This window comes from Dendrobates tinctorius, unplaced genomic scaffold, assembly GCF_039654945.1.
Source record: "Dendrobates tinctorius isolate UK_male_01 unplaced genomic scaffold, ASM3965494v1 ptg000086l, whole genome shotgun sequence".
NCBI classification, from domain to species: domain Eukaryota; kingdom Metazoa; phylum Chordata; class Amphibia; order Anura; family Dendrobatidae; genus Dendrobates; species Dendrobates tinctorius.
The window spans coordinates 21934540-21952533 of record NW_027361754.1 but is presented as its reverse complement, the minus strand read 5'-3'; the positions used below and the strand labels follow the sequence as shown (position 1 = coordinate 21952533).

At 42.6% G+C, this 17994-nt stretch overlaps 1 protein-coding gene across 1 annotated transcript in view; it reads right to left on the bottom strand.

Annotated features, from left to right (window-relative positions):
* Positions 1–796: 796 nt before the first annotated feature.
* POU2AF1 (POU class 2 homeobox associating factor 1) overlaps positions 797–17994 on the bottom strand; it is a 91859-nt gene continuing 74661 nt past the window's right edge. Inside the window, exons 2-5 of the mRNA XM_073585166.1 lie at positions 3925–4055; positions 3789–3831; positions 3414–3694; positions 797–2469 (exon numbers count right to left, since the gene is read on the bottom strand). Coding sequence (XP_073441267.1) covers positions 2149–2469; positions 3414–3694; positions 3789–3831; positions 3925–4055 — 776 coding nt within the window. The 3' untranslated portion in view covers positions 797–2148. The remainder of the gene's footprint in view (positions 2470–3413; positions 3695–3788; positions 3832–3924; positions 4056–17994) is intronic.

Sequence of the window (17994 nt, the reverse complement as noted above, 5' to 3'; positions counted from 1 at the left end):
GGATATCTGAACTTGCTACATGATAATGTGTTGCCCTCTTTATGCACTGAAGATGGCACGTTCCCTGAGTTTTTCCAGCAAGATGGTGCACCACCAAATTATGGGTGTCAGGGTCGAGCATTCCTACAAGGAATCTGACCCCCTTAGACTAGCATTTCTCCTGCGGTGTTGCCATCAGTGTGTCAAGAGTGGAAGAAGAGGGTTGCATTGACAATTCAACACAATGGGCAGCACTTTGAACACATTTTAGAAGTGGTCATAAACTTGTAAATAACTCATGAAAGAATAAAGTTACGTTAAAACTAAGCACACCATTGTTTTTCTTGTTTGATGTGTCACATAACCCTCTTCCCATGGGAAAAAAAGTTGGATCCAAAATGGCCAACTTCAAAATGGCCGCCATGGTTACCACCCATCTTGAAAAGTTTCCCCCCCATATACTAATGTGCCACAAACAGGAAGTTGATATCCAAAACCATTCACATTTTATTTAGGTGTATCCATATAAATGGCCCACCCTGTATTTAAAGGACTTGTCCATATTACTCATGCTGACTTTATCATTGCGAATGACAGTTTTTTGCTTGTAAGAGAGTAAAGGTCTATTCCAGCCGCTCTTCTACTAGTTAGGCTGTTGTTATTTTTATGCTGGGCTTGTTGCCCCTTTAATTTTGCATTTTTTTTTGCACTTTATGTTTCTTTCTGCCTTTGCACTTTATTGCCATATCACAGCCGCAAATGGAGAAACATATAAAACTAAAATTCACTTTAGTGAATGAAATATATATTGGCCCAGTAAATCAGCAGACGTTTTTTAATCAAAAATATTCCAAACATTTTAGTTTTCCTCATTGTTTTCTTACAATGGTATAAATGCGAATAAATAGTTTCCTTACTGAAATTGGACATATTTCTCTTGTGTTTAACAAAACAGAAGATATACAGTAATGATAAACGGCAACAAGAGAGATGGTACTACTGAGAATGAGAGTTTTCTAGCCATGCTATGTTACCTGTGCAGAGCTAACCGTGCAGGGAGGGGAAAAGGTGAGCTGTGACATCACCTATTGTGAATGGTGGATCCTGTGTTATCTACTGTATATAGTGGTGTTATCAGTCATTGAACAACAAGTGGAGGAGGTGAGCTGTGATATCAACTATTGTGAATGATGGATCCTATGTTATCTACTGTATATAGAGTTGTTATCAGTCATTGTTTGTGAATGGTGGATCCTGTGTTATCTACTGTATATAGATGTGTTATCAGTCATTGTACATGAGGAGCAGGAGGTGAGCTGTGACATCACCTATTGTGAATGGTGGAACCTATGTGATCTACTCTATATAGAGGTGTTTTCAGTCACTGTACAGGAGGAGGAGGTGCGCTGTGATATTACCTTTTGTGAATGGCGGAACCTATGTGATATACTGTATATAGAGGTGTTATCAGTCATTGTATAGGAGGAGGAGATGAGCTGTGACATCATCTATTGTGAATCATACATTCTGTGTTATCTACTGTATATATAGATGTTATCGGTCATTGTAAAGAAGGAGGAGGTGAGCTGCGACATCACCTATTGTGAATGATGTTATCTACTGTATATAGAGGTGTTATCAGTCATTGTACAGGAGGAGGTGAGCTGTGGCATCACCTATTGTGAATGGTGGATCCTGTGTTTTCTCTTGTATATAGAGGTGCTATCCGTCATTCTACAGGAGGAGGAGGAAGAGGAGGTGAGCTGTGACATCACCTATTGTGAATGGATCCTGTGTTATCTATATATAGATGTTATGATCAGTCATTATAATTTGTTTGTGATGATAAAAAGATGACTGAATCTAATCTAATTTGAGACTCAGAGTGAAAACTACAAAATTTCAAGAATTATTTTAATATAGAACGTGGCATGAAAATTAAATAAAACATCATGAAAAGTTATTAAAATGAATCTTTAGATGTGCTGAATACTTTTTTACTGACTTCTCTAGTGATAGATGGAGGTCCCTGGGGTCAGACCCACCGATCTTATCACCCATCTGGTAGAGAGGTAATAAATGTCTGTGGCAGGAACAGCTCCTTAATTGTAGAATTTAGAATTCTCATCATTGATTCCTAAATATCAGCTAATAGAAGAATCTCATGGTTTATAGGTCCTCGATAGACAGAGTGTGGTGCAAAACATACGAATCATTTTCTTCCGCTCCCTGCAGGAGTTTTTCCATTGGCAGAGTGTTGATGTCTCGTCTTGACTCGTCAAGTTCCTCCGACGCAGGATCCTGAACGGGAGCCGGTATGGTGACACAGTGTTGGCTTTGGATTGTGGTTGGGGTGGCTTGGTACGATATCGAATGTGCTGCGGCAGCGGGAAGGCTCGGAATGGTCTGCGGCCATGGAAAGTAACTCCATGGTGCCTGCTGCTCTGCATGTTCTAACTGGGTTGCGACACATGGAGCTGGATTCCTCGTCTGTTTGGAAGAAGTTTGTTATAAGTTCATGCTCATTGAACAGACAATGCAAAAAAAGAGTGTCACACACCAATGATGTCACCTCCAGCCTTCACATGACTTCTGCAGCCAATCACTGCTAGTATGTATGCCATGTGACTGCTGAGGCCAGTTATTGGTTACTATTGAAGGTTCCTGGGTCAGCCATCTTGGTACACCTAATAGTAGCTAATTACAAAACTGCAGAACTTTTTTTATTCCTATAATTGCGGGTAAGTCAGGGGCACTATAAAAGTGGAAAAAATGCCTTCATTTTTTTTTTAAATACTAGAAAAGCCAAACATTTAAATCAAGTCTCTTTTCCAATCCTTTGCAAATAAATATGTATAAAACATATTAAATGTTTGTCTCTATAATCATAAAATTCCAAATATTTTAAATATCCTAATGTATCTATATTTTTTATTTTTTTTATTGCTAGTTATTTTTTACTGTCAGATAGGGTTTGTAAAAACAAACCCTTTTGCAATTTACTGCTTATTAAAATTTGCAGCCATTCTTGAGATAATAATACCATTCTTTTGTTTACAGTTAGTTGCCTTGGAGATCGACCACCCCTGCTGTCTAGCTTATACGTACTGCAGTAACTGAGCTGAAGCTGCCCATGACTACTAAATCTGGCTGGCTTCAAATACTGCTTACAAGCTCAATAGAAAAGAGCTTGTAAGCACTGCGCATGTTCTGCTATCTAGCCGTGGTTGTCAGTCTCCAAGGCAACGAGCTGGAAACAAAAGAAAAGTGGTAATAACTTAAAATCAGCTGAAAATTTTAAGAAGGAAAGTGATTGTGTTTAAAAGCCCTATCTGACCATACCTATTTATAAAGATAGGAATAATGCCCTTTAAATCCCATTTTTGCAGTGTGAAATAGAGGAAATAATATAATTTAAAAAACGTTTGACTTACTGTGAAATTAGTTAGTAGAGGTTGTGAGGTGTATGTCAAGACTGAAGGTGGACCGACCACAGTGTAGCCCTGACACATCGGCTGGACATACATATCCCCTGTGTAAGGGCAGCTGATCGTCTCATGTGAGATATACTCCGGGCACGCCGTCCATTGGGTTATAGGCTGAAAAGAGGATGGCTGAGAAATCCATCCGGTGTAGAACGTGCCTTCATCTTGGATAGGTAGTAGTGAGGTTGTGTTATCCAAATCAACGTACGGAAGTTCAGTTGTGTTCGAGACTAGTAATAAACCATAATGGCATAGTTATGAAAGGCTGAAATTTGGGATAAATGATTATAGTAGTAAAATGTATCCAATACTATGAATGATTACCTACTGATGTGTAGGTGGGAACAGTCTGGTAAGACGCGGGCACCTAGAAACAAAGCATCCAAGTTGTAGCTTTAGCATATAAGAGTCAAAATGGCGAATGGATAAAGTGTTACATTGCTATATTGAGTCACCTTACCGTGGGCGTTATGGAGTTGGTTCCTGCTAATTTCCCCCTCTTTCTTTTCAGAAGTTCTTTGACGGGTTCCTTGACCCTCACACCAAGGTAAGGTCGGTTTTGGTGAAGCAGATGCTGATCTGAAGTCCCAGCTACAAGAAAAAAAAGACGGTATTAGTTATTAAATCATGTTGAAATATTTGTGTTTACAGCTACCACGTAAATATACTGTATGTGTCCAGTAACAGACTACACTGTCTATATTATTGGGTATCTCTACTGCACCGCTGGACAGACCTGCCTTATCTCTGTGACAAACCTAGCTCTGGTACATCATGGGCTATCTCTGCTACAATGCTGGCTAGATTTGCCTTAACTCTGTTACCAGCCTAGCTCTGGTATATCATGGGCTATCTCTGCTACAATGCTGGCTAGATTTGCCTTAACTCTGTTACCAGCCTAGCTCTGGTATATCATGGGCTATCTCTGCTACACCGCTGGACAGACCTGCTTTAACTCTGTGACAAACTTAGCTCTGGTATATCATGGGCTATCTCTGTACACTGCTGGCTAGACCTGCCTTAACTCTGTGATCAGCCTAGCTCTGGTATATCATTGGCTATCTCTGTTACACTGCTGGCTAGATCTGCCTTAACTCTGAGGCAAACCTAGCTCTGGTATATCATTGTCTATCTCTGTACACTGCTGGCTAGATCTGCCTTAACTCTGTGACCAGCCTAGCTCTGGTATATTATTGGCTTTCTCTGCTACACTGCTGGCTAGATCTGTCTTAACTCTGTGACAAATATAACCAAGCTATATCTTTGGGTGAAAATTGTCTCTTCAGAGAAGAAGAGGACTAAAACTCTAGTGCCACCTATGGGAAGTAACAATTCTAAAAGTCAATGTTAACCCTTTAATGAGCCTTGTCACATGACTTAGAATAAAAGCCAAACCATACTCTCAATTTTCAGACACTGTGTTTCTGGGTACTGCCCCTCGTTAGTGCAAAGGGTGAGATCTGGTTTGGCTGTGTGAGAGGCGTCTGACAGGGATCCACAGGGTAACATTTCTCCTTGCAGAGAGTTGCATGTCAAGTCTGTCATGAGGAGACTTTTAAGCCATGCAATGCTCTTCTGGGAATTAAAACCGGAAAATTGTCTTTTCAGAGGGGAAGAGGACTAGAGCACTAGACTTCTTGTCCTCTTCTTCCCTGAAGAGACATTTTTCATATTTAATTTCCCAGAAGAGCATTGCAAGGCTTAAAAGTCTCCTCATCTTCACATGGCAGGCCTAACATTCCACTCTCCGCATGGAGAAACGTTACCCCGTGGATCCATATCTTTGGGTAACACTGCTACAGCATTGATCAGCTCTGCCGTTATGACAAACTTTGCTATGCTATATCATTGTGCCTAACTAATATGGCAGTGCTGCCTAGGACTCTGTGACAAACTCAGCTCTGCTTATTCATGTTGTTTCATGTAGTCTGATCATGCAAATACTCGTGATATGAAATATTTTGTCTTCACCAGCCCCTAAGCAAGGATCAAAAATTTGCCAAAATGTGAATTTGAAATATTCGCACAAATTGGTATCAAATACAGTATATTCGACACAAATCAATTATTTTGAATCCAGACACCGGAGAATAAATAAAAAATCAAATTAACACCTAGCCGTGACCTTTCCAACCGCGCTACTCCATTCCGGTCGGCTCGTCTTCTTCTATCCAATCACTGGTACAGTCTCTTCATAGAATGAACTAGTGTCATTATTCGATGTCGTTCCATGTCACAACAAAATCCTTTCTGTCCTACAATAAATCAGCCATAGGGTGCACAAAGAGAGTCACCCAAAAAATCGGATCCAAACTTTTCTGTAAAATTAGCCTTGATTGGATTAGGTCCTCCCTGTCCCGTCAGTTTCATCGACATTCTTATCCGGTTCTGTACTGTTTATAAAAAGTTTGTGCTAACAGAAACAACAAATTAACGACACCATAAAGAGGGACAGATTTTGTAGAATGGAAATTCAAGCTTTGTAAATTGAGGTTACAAGTGTAAATAGCATGGCAATATAAAGGTAATGGGCAGGTGGAGTTTTACTTATTGTCTTCGAAAGTAAAGGCAGTATACGAGCCATAGGTTATTTACTTTGGAGTAAAGGTGATTTATGCAAAATGTGGTTACGTGAAATTAGTCAGTGAAGTGGTAAAATGCTCCAGCAAAGTAGAGCGCTGTGTGCAAAGAGTACAGCGCTGCAGAACATCACAACTCCCAAATATCCAGGAAACACAACATTCCCCCAGTGCAAAAATATCAAAGATGCAAATTGGCTAAAGTATAAAGATGTAGCGTCCATCATAAAAAGATATATAAAAGTTATTACACTGCACGCACCAATGTTGCACGGGACAGAACATGGTGCTTTTGGCTCCTAAATAAATAATGTTGTATAAAAAGCTGCGGCATTGTAGCAGTAGCATAAGCTGTGCCCCGTTAGTGTCAGAGCAATACCCCAACCATTCAAGAATACTATCCCCAAATCTCCCATGAAATCCAGGTCTCAATAAACCTGGTTTCACCTATGTTCAGTTGCAGAACTACTGGATGATGTGGATATGCAGCTATCTAGAGGGGGCTGCCAAGTTGGGGGGCATTGTGCTTTTCTCCCAGGCAATGGGGGCACCTGTGCTGTAGACATACTTTCTCCTACAAACTCATATGATGACAGTAATTTGTGGCTATGTGGTGGGCACCTATTGTACTAAGGCCACCATATACTGTATATTAGGGCTCTTTCACACATCAGTGTCTCCAGGTTCATGTGGTGACAGTTATCACACGTACCGGAGACACTTGCACACATGACCCATTCAAATCTATGAGTCTGTGTACATGTCAGTGTGATTCCACAGACCATGTGCCCATTTGCAAAACATGTTGACATGTCCATTTTTTGTCGGCAGCACAGCCCACAATACGTCCCGGACACGTTCACACTGATGGCGCCTGAGAAAACTAGTACAGTTGCCGCTGTTCCCAGGCGCCATGTGCTGAATGCAGCTCTCATTATTGTCACCTGGTCTCCCTGCGATCAGCAAGACCAACGACACTGATGAGACTTGTAATCTGCACCATGACTGTGTCTTTTGCATGTTAAATAAATACTTAAATCAAAAAATCATTGTGGGGTCCCCCTTAGTTTTCCCAATCAGCTGAGGGAAAGCAGACAGCTGGGGGCTGGTGTTAATATTCTGGGAAGGGGTCAATAGCCATAAAGGTTCCCAGTGCAAACTTTTATTCTTTTTTTTTTTTTACTTCTTTTTCCCCAGGCACGGGTATGTGTCACACTAATGCGGCACATGGACAGCACACAGATGCCCCTCACATGTTACACACAGAAGCACGGACACGAATAGCACCAAAAAGGTTTTTCCAGTACCGGAAATATCAGGAAGTGTGAAACAGCCTAAGATGGCTGTTGGGTGAACAAAACTTCAGCTGCTCATTCAGTTAAAAGCCATCACAGCTGACTTTCCAATACACAGGTGTGCTCATTTAGCTAAAGGCTCCTTTGTTCTCTATGACACGTCGGCCGGCGGCTTATCTCCAGGAAAATAATGCTGTTTGCAGTCCAAAATCGAACATTCGCCATCAGTAAGCTGGTTCCCCATACACATTAGGCCCTTTCACACTTCCTGATGATATTACCAGTACTGGAAAAAACAGTACTGGTGCTATCCGTGTCTGTGTGCTGCATATGTGTGGCATGATGACATCCATGTACCATCTGTGTGACACATACCAGCACCTGGGAAACCAGTACCAGTGCCATCCGTATCCATGTGTTACATACAGTTGTGGCCAAAAGTATTGACACCCCTGCAATTTTGTCAGATAATACTCAGTTTCTTCCTGAAAATGATTGCAATCACAAATTCTTTGGTATTATTATCTTCATTTAATTTGTCTTAAATGAAAAATACACAAAAGAGAATGAAGCAAAAATCAAAACATTGATCATTTCACACAAAACTCCAAAAATGGGCCAGACAAAAGTATTGGCACCCTCAGCCTAATACTTGGTTGCACAACCTTTAGCCAAAATAACTGCGACCAACCGCTTCGGGGAACCATCAATGAGTTTCTTACAATGCTCTGCTGGAATTTTAGACCTTTCTTCTTTGGCAAGCTGCTCCAGGTCCCTGATATTTGAAGGGTGCCTTCTCCAAACTGCCATTTTTAGATCTCTCCACAGGTGTTCCATGGGATTCAGGTCTGGACTCATTGCTGGCCACCTTAGAAGTTTCCAGTGCTTTCTCTCAAACCATTTTCTAGTGCTTTTTGAAGTGTGTTTTGGGTCATTGTCCTGCTGGAAGACCCATGACCTCTGAGGGAGACCCAGCTTTCTCACACTGGGTCCTACATTATGCTGCAAAATTTGTTGGTAGTCTTCAGACTTCATAATGCCATGCACATGGTCAAGCAGTCCAGTGCCAGAGGCAGCAAAGCAACCCCAAAACATCAGGGAACCTCCGCCATGTTTGACTGTAGGGACCGTGTTCTTTTCTTTGAATGCCTCTTTTTTTCTCCTGTGAACTCTATGTTGATGCCTTTGCCCAAAAATCTCTACTTTTGTCTCATCTGACCAGAGAACATTCTTCCAAAACGTTTTAGGCTTTTTCAAGTAAGTTTTGGCAAACTCCAGCCTGGCTTTTTTATGTCTCGGGGTAAGAAGTGGGGTCTTCCTGGGTCTCCTACCATACAGTCCCTTTTCATTCAGACGCCGACGGATAGTACGGGTTGACACTGTTGTACCCTCGGACTGCAGGGCAGCTTGAACTTGTTTGGATGTTAGTCGAGGTTCTTTATCCAACATCCGCACAATCTTGCGTTGAAATCTCTTGTCAATTTTTCTTTTCCATCCACATCTAGGGAGGTTAGCCACAGTGCCATGGGCTTTAAACTTCTTGATAACACTGTGCACGGTAGACACAGGAACATTCAGGTCTTTGGAGATGGACTTGTAGCCTTGAGATTGCTCATGCTTCCTCACAATTTGGTTTCTCAAGTCCTCAGACAGTTCTTTGGTCTTCTTTCTTTTCTCCATGCTCAATGTGGTACACGCAAGGACACAGGACAGAGGTTGAGTCAACTTTAATCCATGTCAGCTGGCTGCAAGTGTGATTTAGTTATTGCCAACACCTGTTAGGTGCCACAGGTAAGTTACAGATGCTGTTAATTACACAAATTAGAGAAGCATCACATGATTTTTCGAACAGTGCCAATACTTTTGTCCACCCTCTTTTTTTATGTTTGGTGTGGAATTATATCTAATTTTGCTTTAGGACAATTCTTTTTGTGTTTTTTCATTTAAGACAAATTAAATGAAGATAATACCAAAGAATTTGTGTTTGCAATCATTTTCAGGAAGAAACTGAGTATTATCTGAAAGAATTGCAGGGGTGTCAATACTTTTGGCCCCAACTGTATGTGTGGCATCCATGTACCATTCATGTGCCGCATCAGTGTGACACGTACCGGCACTTGGGAAAAGCTATACAGTTTGCGCTGTTCCCAGGCACCAAATGCTGAAGGCAGCTCTCATCATTGTTGACTGGTCTCCCTGAGATCAGCATGACCAGGCAACAATGATGAGAGTTGTATTCAGCACCCGCAGTGTACATCATGTATTAAATAAATAATTTTTAAAAAATGGTGTGGGCTCTAGCATAATTTTCATAACCAGCAGAGGGAAAGCTGACTGCTGGGGGCTGATGTTAATAATCTGGGAGAGGGACCAATATCCCCAAATATTCCCAGGCTATTATTAACAGCGCACAGCTGTTTTCTTAGCCTTTATTAATTAGTTTACGGGTAGCCCAGATAAATTTTGGCGTAGGGTTCCGCTATAGTTTCTTGGCAGCAAAGGCTAAGCAGAGAGCTGTTTGCTTATATTAATAGCCTGAGAAGGGGTCCTGGATATTGCCCCCCTCCCAAGCTAAGAACATCAGACCTCAGCCATGCCAGAAATGGCGCAGCCATAAGATGCATCCATAAGATGCACCAAATCGGGTGTTTAGTCTCCGCTCTTCAGACTTGTCCTGGTGTGGTGGCAAGTGGGGTAATAACATTGGGGTTTTATGGCTGTTTTATGGCCACTGACATCAAGCCCAAGGGTTAGTAATGGAGAGGTGACTATAAGCCACCCCCATTACTAACCCCATAGTCAAATGTAAAAAAGACAGAGAGAGAGTAAATTCCTTTGTTTGAAATAAAGACACAGATTCTTCTATTTGATATAAACACTCCCCACCCTCTTTTACCCATTTATTACTGTAAAAAAAATAATAAAATGCCACATTCCTCACATGTCTGACAACAATCTATTTGTCCCACAAAGAGCCCAACTCTGCTACGTCTGGATTGCATGGTTGAGCGGTGTCATGATGCGACTGACCGCTGGCATGATGCAACCGCTCATCGGTGAATCCACTCTTCTAGTCTGCCTCATCAGTTCCAGTGGTTCCAGTTCCCCTCCTCTTGTTGTTGTTGTGCCACATCAGACTTCTGTGGCACCATTCAATAGACCAATGGAATGTGCCCTTTATACCTGTGCCTGCTAACGACTGCCTCTTTTCCGGATCTTTTCATGCATTTGAACACTGAGTCACAGAAAATATGAAATGAGAAATACAATCTACACCTTATCTACAGATGAAAAGAACATGTTAACAATACAAAGTCAAAGGATTGACACCTTTCCTCCTAAACATTCCTGCAAAGAACAAATACGCCATGAGAGGAAAACCACAGCTCTAGCACGCAACCCGCCGAGACTATTCACTAATAAAAGATTTATTGCTTTACACTGCACTTTATAGAGCTGTATTGAAGTAAGCTGGTTAAATCAGTTCAATACAGTATGTAGTTAGGCTAACACATGTGGATTAAATACATGCACGATGCAGTGAAACTCAATTGCAAAAATAATTTTTAGTCCCAAAATAATTCATGCATTAAAAAAAGAGCTGAAAGATGTACAACCCATCTTCTGGAAAAGCATGTCATATGATGGCTAATGTTTTCCTCCTGCCTTCAATTAAGAGCCACTTTTCCTGCTCCTTAAAATCATCACTTACTCTGAAAATCTGCTAAAATCTAGTGAGAGGAAGGACAATGGATGAGCAGCAAGAGAGAGAGAGGAACAGACATACACCAACCCTTGTTGCTGTTTTTTAATAAGTGTTTATCCCACCCAGCTCTGTATTCACAGCTATACTACTCAGTACCGCTGCATAATGTCTTCCATGCTGTTTTTTTCTAATAAGGCTGGGGTCACACTGGCGAGGAATACGGCGGAGTGAGAGGCGCTAAAAGCACGCATTAGACAAGGACAAATGATTTTCTATGGGGTCCCTCGCACCAGGCGTATATTTCTCATCCGTATCCTACGCTCCGTGCCAATCGCAGCATGCTGCGATTGTCAGCGTACTACGCCCGTAGTACGCCAATGCAAGTCTATGGGTGCGCAAAAAATACGGATTACACACTGACCAGACGTGTGACCTGCGAGAAATATGCAGTTCTTTTGGCTGGTGACAGGAAATGGGCCAATCCATCATCAGGAAGCCTAGACATGCAAATGAGCTCAAAAAGCGCTCCAGACATCCCGGAAGTACGCCTCCACGGAGTACAGCAGCAGCATGGCGTCTACTTACATAAATGTGGAGATGCTCATTGTCCTGGTGCAGGAGCGTCCCGAAATCTGGGACCAACACGATGCAAATTATGCAAACCGGGCAAGAAAGGAGGCGTCATGGAGGCACATCTGTCACCAGATGTACCATGACTTTGGTGACCGACCACGTGAGGAGCAGCATAAAATTCGTAAGTACAACGCAAAACATGAGTAACCTTAGCGCGCAACAAAAAAGGAATATAGAATCAGCACCCCCCCCCTTCCTGTGCATGTACTTTTTGCCTCATGAGGCCGTTAGATTTGGATGTGACACGTGACTATACACAGCCATAATTTGGGGTTAGGCCACAAGCTCCTCATGCTACTAGACAAAACAATTATTAAGTGTAGCTAAAGAGACCCTGTGTATCTGCCCAATTACATATGTCACCATGGGTAGAACGCACACCCCAGAAGGCCCCATGCCTAGACTACTGGTAGCAAATGTGACCTCTCAAATATGTGAATTTGACAATATTTCCTGTCACATTGCAGTGGAAGATGTGATGAAACGCTGGCGAAGCACCGGGACCAGTACCGCCGGGAATGCCAGCAGCGGTCCAGGAGTGGGGATGCTAGATATGTAAAAAGAAAATACATCTATTATGACCGGCTCTCCTTCCTCGCCCCAATTCTGGATCTGAGACCGTAAGTAGATACCTCACACCACATTACACAAATACTTTACAGGGCCAAAAATATTGATGTATTTTTGCCTCTGTTCTATTTCATAACAGAACACAATCCAACCTTACGGATCGAGGAACGGCCTCAGAGACAGAGCCCATAATAGATCCTGTAGGGGATGAGGTGGCTGGCCCATCTTCTCCCCCTACAAGAAGGATGGCAGAAGATGAGGCATCACAGGACAACCCATTGGCTGCCCAACACACAACACCACCAGGACGGTCTGCTGCTGCACCATCACCCATCCTGGAAGAGCCGGGCAACTTGAGCAGCAGCCCAACTGGCCATATCAGTGGATCCCCACAGGCTGCTGTTACATCCCGGCGAACCCGAAGAAGGCGCCAGGTCACTATTCAAGAGAGCAGGACCAATGTGGACACAGGGGTCCTCAATTATTTATCAAGAGTAACTACAGATGATGGGGAGGAGGCCTACTCACGTAGCCTCACCCTTTATCTCCGTGCCCTTACCCGTGAGGTCAGGCTCCGTATTAGGGGATGTTTTCAGATCCTGCTTGATGCAAGCACCCCCCCAATACCCCATATGAGCTTTTCAAATATCTGGAGAGGTGGCAGCTCTCCCCCCGAAATCTAATGCGCATGAGACCATCCACACAGATGCTTGCTCAAGCAGGGTCCGAACATCCTCTAATGCGTGGGCCTACACCTCAACCCCTTCCTCCCACTACCCAACCTTCTATTCAGCAGCCACAAATGTCAGCCTCTAGCCAACCCCACCAATATGGCCACTTGTACCCACCCAGTGTTGGAGGCTGGTCCCAATCTGGTTGGGGACAATCTGGCTATATTGGTGGGTATGAGCCACGTGCCTACCACAGCCAACAAGATGCCCCTCACCATCATCATTACTCTGGCCAGTATCCCCAACAGTCCCAGGAGGCAGGACAATTCCAATATCATGGGCAACAGTATGGCCCCACACAGGGCGATTTTGGCCACAGTGTCCAGCAGCACCCACAGGCTGCTCTTCCACATTCCCCTTCCCCAACCTATGAGGATTTATAAGTCTGATGGCCGTAGATGCCCAGTGCGGTTTCACTGGTGCTCAAAATACAAAGGAAAAAACAGGTGTTCTCCATCACCAAATGTTGTTACCTAATTTTACATTCTAATTTTTTCACAATGTTTTCCAATCATATTAAAGAATCCATCATGACAGGCAAGGCTACCTCACACCTTTCAGACAGATATTACATGTGTGTACAAAAGAGAATATTTCAACGCGCTATAGTGTAAAGTCAAAGGATGAAAATACACTACTCACTTGCTAATGCCTAGGAAAAGCGTGCTGGCCTTAGTGAAGTAGTCACCTTTTTTGCTAGCAATCTATAGTAACAAATCAAGGCGACCAGCCTTCAGAATATCACGCTCTCTCTAAGTCTTAACAAGTGAGTTTTGTTTTTTCATCCTTTCCAGTATAGCATGGTTAAATATTCTCTGTTCTACAGACAGGTAATATCTGTCTGAAAGCCGTGAGGTAGCCTTGCCTGTCATGGTGGAATATTTCTATGATTGGAAAACATTCTGAAGAAATGTGAGTGTTATCTTTTAGCATTAATTTTGTTGATGGAGCTCACCTATTTTTTTCCTTTCTAGTTTAATATTCTCATGCAGCAATGTTGTTATTGCCTAATGTTTTTTTGGGTTATGTTATGTAATGTTACTTTTCAAAAAAGTTTAAGAAGGCACAAAGGGCCATTTTGCCCATTGCCAAAATGTTCATATGGCAATATTATGTTTGCCTTTAAGAAACCAAAAAAAAGGCAAAACTAAAAATTTGTCTACTATAGTTAACGTCTCTGTGTGATTTTTCAAAAACCCTGTCAACATCCTAACATACACTAACCAATGCAATGAAACCGTCATAGAATCATAAGGGGTTGAGTAATATATATTTAGACACACTTAAAGAAACAAATTATAACATAGACACAGCATGCTCTTGCCAAGAAGTTGACCCCTCAGGTGAGATAAAGTAATTAGTGAAAATATCACGCACTTTGAGGCCAGAGAGCGGTCTACGTTGAGGGTTCATAGGTGGTCTCACCCTGCGCACATTGTCCGGCCTACGCACAACACCATCAGAGGAGGAACAATCATGTATTCTGGTAAAGTTATGCAGAACAACACAGGCTTTCACAACTTCATTCACATTTTGTTCACTCAACTGAATGGCAGACTGGAGTACCCACCATTTGGCACAAAGAATCCCAAAGGAACACTCCACCAGTCGCCTAGCACGTGATAGGCGCAAGTTAAAAATTCTTCGCCTGTGGTCCAGGTTGCGCCGGGGATATGGCCTCATGACATTGCGCGATAACTGAAATGCCTCATCTGCCACAAGGACATAAGGGACTGATTCTTCAGGGGAGCCTGGTAGCTGGCATGGTGGTGGTAGATCCAACTGGTTGGTGCGTAGCCGCCGAGCCATTATGGAAGTATTGAAGACTCTAGAGTCTCCCGTCCTTCCATAGGCCCCAATGTCAACAATTATAAACTTGTATTGAGGGTCTACCAGAGCCAACAATACAACAGAAAAGTATTGTTTATAATTGAAGAATTGGGAGCCAGAGTTCGGCGACTTACGCACCCGGATATGTTTGCCATCCAGGGCCCCAATACATTTTGGAAACTGGCAGTCCTCCTCAAAGTCCCTTGAGATCCTCAACCAGTCTTCCATCCTGGGCTCGGGCATGACCACTTGATGGAGTCTTGTCCAGATTTCTGTACATGTAGACCTCACTATGCCTGAAATGGTTGATCTTCCAATGAGAAACTCATGGTGGAGGGCGGCATAAGACAGGCCAGTGGACAGGAAGCTGTAGAACAACATAAATTGATAAGTTTAGAATGCATAAAGTCCAAAAACATCAGTTACATGCCGACCAAACTTGGTAGGAAATGAGAGAGAATAACACACACATATTTGGTGGCACAATGACTAAGTGATATGCAGGACATATTAGTGCTAACATTCTGGTGTGTAAGTTGAAACATATTTTGAGTAAGATGAGGGCATTAAACTTTGTCCAAGAAGGCAAAAAAACATACTTTAGCACACACATTAGGAATATAGAGAATGTGGTTGTGTAGTACATACCGTATTGTGAGTAGAAGTCGCTCCTCTGCAGATATCGCTTTGCGCATCCTTGTGTCCTGAAAGGTGATCCCAGGGCGCACTGTCTCCAAGAGTCGATCAAATGTGGAAATGCTCATGCGACAGTACTGGTAAAATTTATCCGGATGCTCCCGCAGAGAAGAATAGAGGCGGTGAAAATGACCTCTTGTGAGTCGTTGCCTCAAAAGTGGATGGACCCACATGCGTCTCCTTTTCCGCGGATCCACTATCACTGGGTATGGTTGCCCAAAGCGCCGTGACAAAAGCCAGTTAAAGAGAACCTGCTCAGTTGTATTGAATCTCAGACCCTCTGCCATGTTGCACAAAGAACACCAACACACCTCGTGAAAGCAAGCTCACAAATGGACAGAATGGAGGCAGCCACCTGTTTCTGAGTGTATAAATAGGGTCCAGGCTAATGATTTAAATTGTTAGCAGGCCTCAAAACCGTTAAATGTCCATTTTGCAAGGCTGCGAGAAAATCTCGCCATACGGATGCAGACATGCGCAAAATACGCGACCGCACCTGGCTTACGGATGACCTACGGAGCACTATTTAGGGGTCATTCATCCGTATTACGCATGTAAACTACGGACCGTATTTTGCGCTGGTTAGTGTGACTTCAGCCTTAGTATTTATCCCACCCCAGCTGTGTATGCACAGCAATAGTGCTCAATACTGCTGAGTTATGTATTGCATGCTGCTGTTTTCTAATAAGTTTTTATCTCACCCCAACTGTAGGTTTACAGCTATACTGCTCAGTACTGCTGCATAATGTCTTCCATGCTGCTGTTTTCTAATAAGTATTTATCCCACCCCAGCAGGTGACTTACAGCTACACTCTTCAGTGCTGTTCTATAATACCCTTCATGCTGTTGTTTTTTAATAACTGTTTGTGCCATGTAGCTGTAGATCTATAGCTACACTGCTCAGTAAAGCTGCATAACATTGTGCTGTTGCTTTCTAATAAGTGTTTCTCCCACTCCATCTGTGAATTCAGAGCTACACTGTACAGTGCTGCTGCAATATATCTTCCATGCTGGTGCTCACTTATAAGTGTTTGTCTCAGCCCAGCTCTGGCTTCACAGCGATGCTACTCAGTACTGCTGCATATGTCTCCCATGCTGCTGCTTTCTAATAAGTATTTATCTCACCCCAGTTCTGGATTCACAGGTACACTGCTCAGTACTGCTGTATAATGTCTTCCATGCTGCTGCTTTCTAATAAGTGTTTATCCCACTCCAACTGTAAATTCACAGCTACACAGCTCAGTACTGCTGTTTAATGTCTTTCATGCTGCTGCTTTCTAATAAGTGCTTATGCCACCCCAGCTATGGATTCACAGCTGCACAGCTCAGTACTGCTGCATTTTATCCCTCATGCTGCTGCTTTAGGTTCCAAACACATACTACATAGAGATAGAGCAAGAACCCCTCTTTTCTGTGTGTCGGGGCATATGATACATTACAGCACTCTACACTCTACAGCAGTCCATACTTACTAGATCAAAGACAACTTAAAATTAGATAAGGAGTCTGCAGGGGAGAAAACTATTGAAAATGCAGTATACTATTCATATAATGGCCAGAAATGGTGTTATTCCTCATGTACATCCACACAACAGCTAATTCTGAGAAAATCACCTAAAACAGAAGTTATATTGTCACAACATATGAAATCCTTAGTAATAAATGTACTAAAAAAAATCTCTTTATAACCAGATTGGACTCAGAATAGACATTTTGTGGCTACATTTCACCTTAAGATAGTTTTGGTTGTGAGTTCAGCTTACTTATTCTGGTCACCTGCCTTCACTTTATTCACTATGGTAAACATTTCTGACACTTTTTTATACTTTGTTGCCAAGTTCTATTGCCAGGAACAAATATTGACTTTTCTTCTGTACAGTCCTTCAAATTTTTGGCTCACCCCAAAGAATGTGAATATATAACAAATCGTCTGCTTGTTAGAAAATGAGCAAACACAGCTTCAACCGCTTCTGTGTCTTCTGTTTATTACAATTTCACATTAAAGCGGTTTCTTCCATATAATTTCTGCACATAATGTAGTTACGGGAAGGAGAAAAGATACAAGGAGTGAAATACATTCAACCTCTCTGGATCACTTTATAGCTCTCTAAAGGATTTGCTTATAGATAAACATTCAACACTTCCCTAAATGCTGCCCTTGTACCTGTCATTTCAACCTCTAGGGTTAATGCATTCCATACTTTGTCTAGACTGTAACTGTAAAGAATAGTGGTGAGTGAGCATACTTGGTAACGCTCGGTACTCGCCCGAGTATCGCTGTACACGCGGGTTTGCTCGACGAGAATTCGGGTCCCCGCCCTGCATGTTTGGTGCTCTTTAGAGCACCAATCAACATGCAGGGATTGTCTGCCACGCACTGTATTGCCACAGCCATCTTGGTTGTGGTATTACAGTGATTGGCCACACAGCGTCATCAGGTCTATATGAGACCTGCCGCCACACTGCTCATCACAGTCACCTACGGAATCA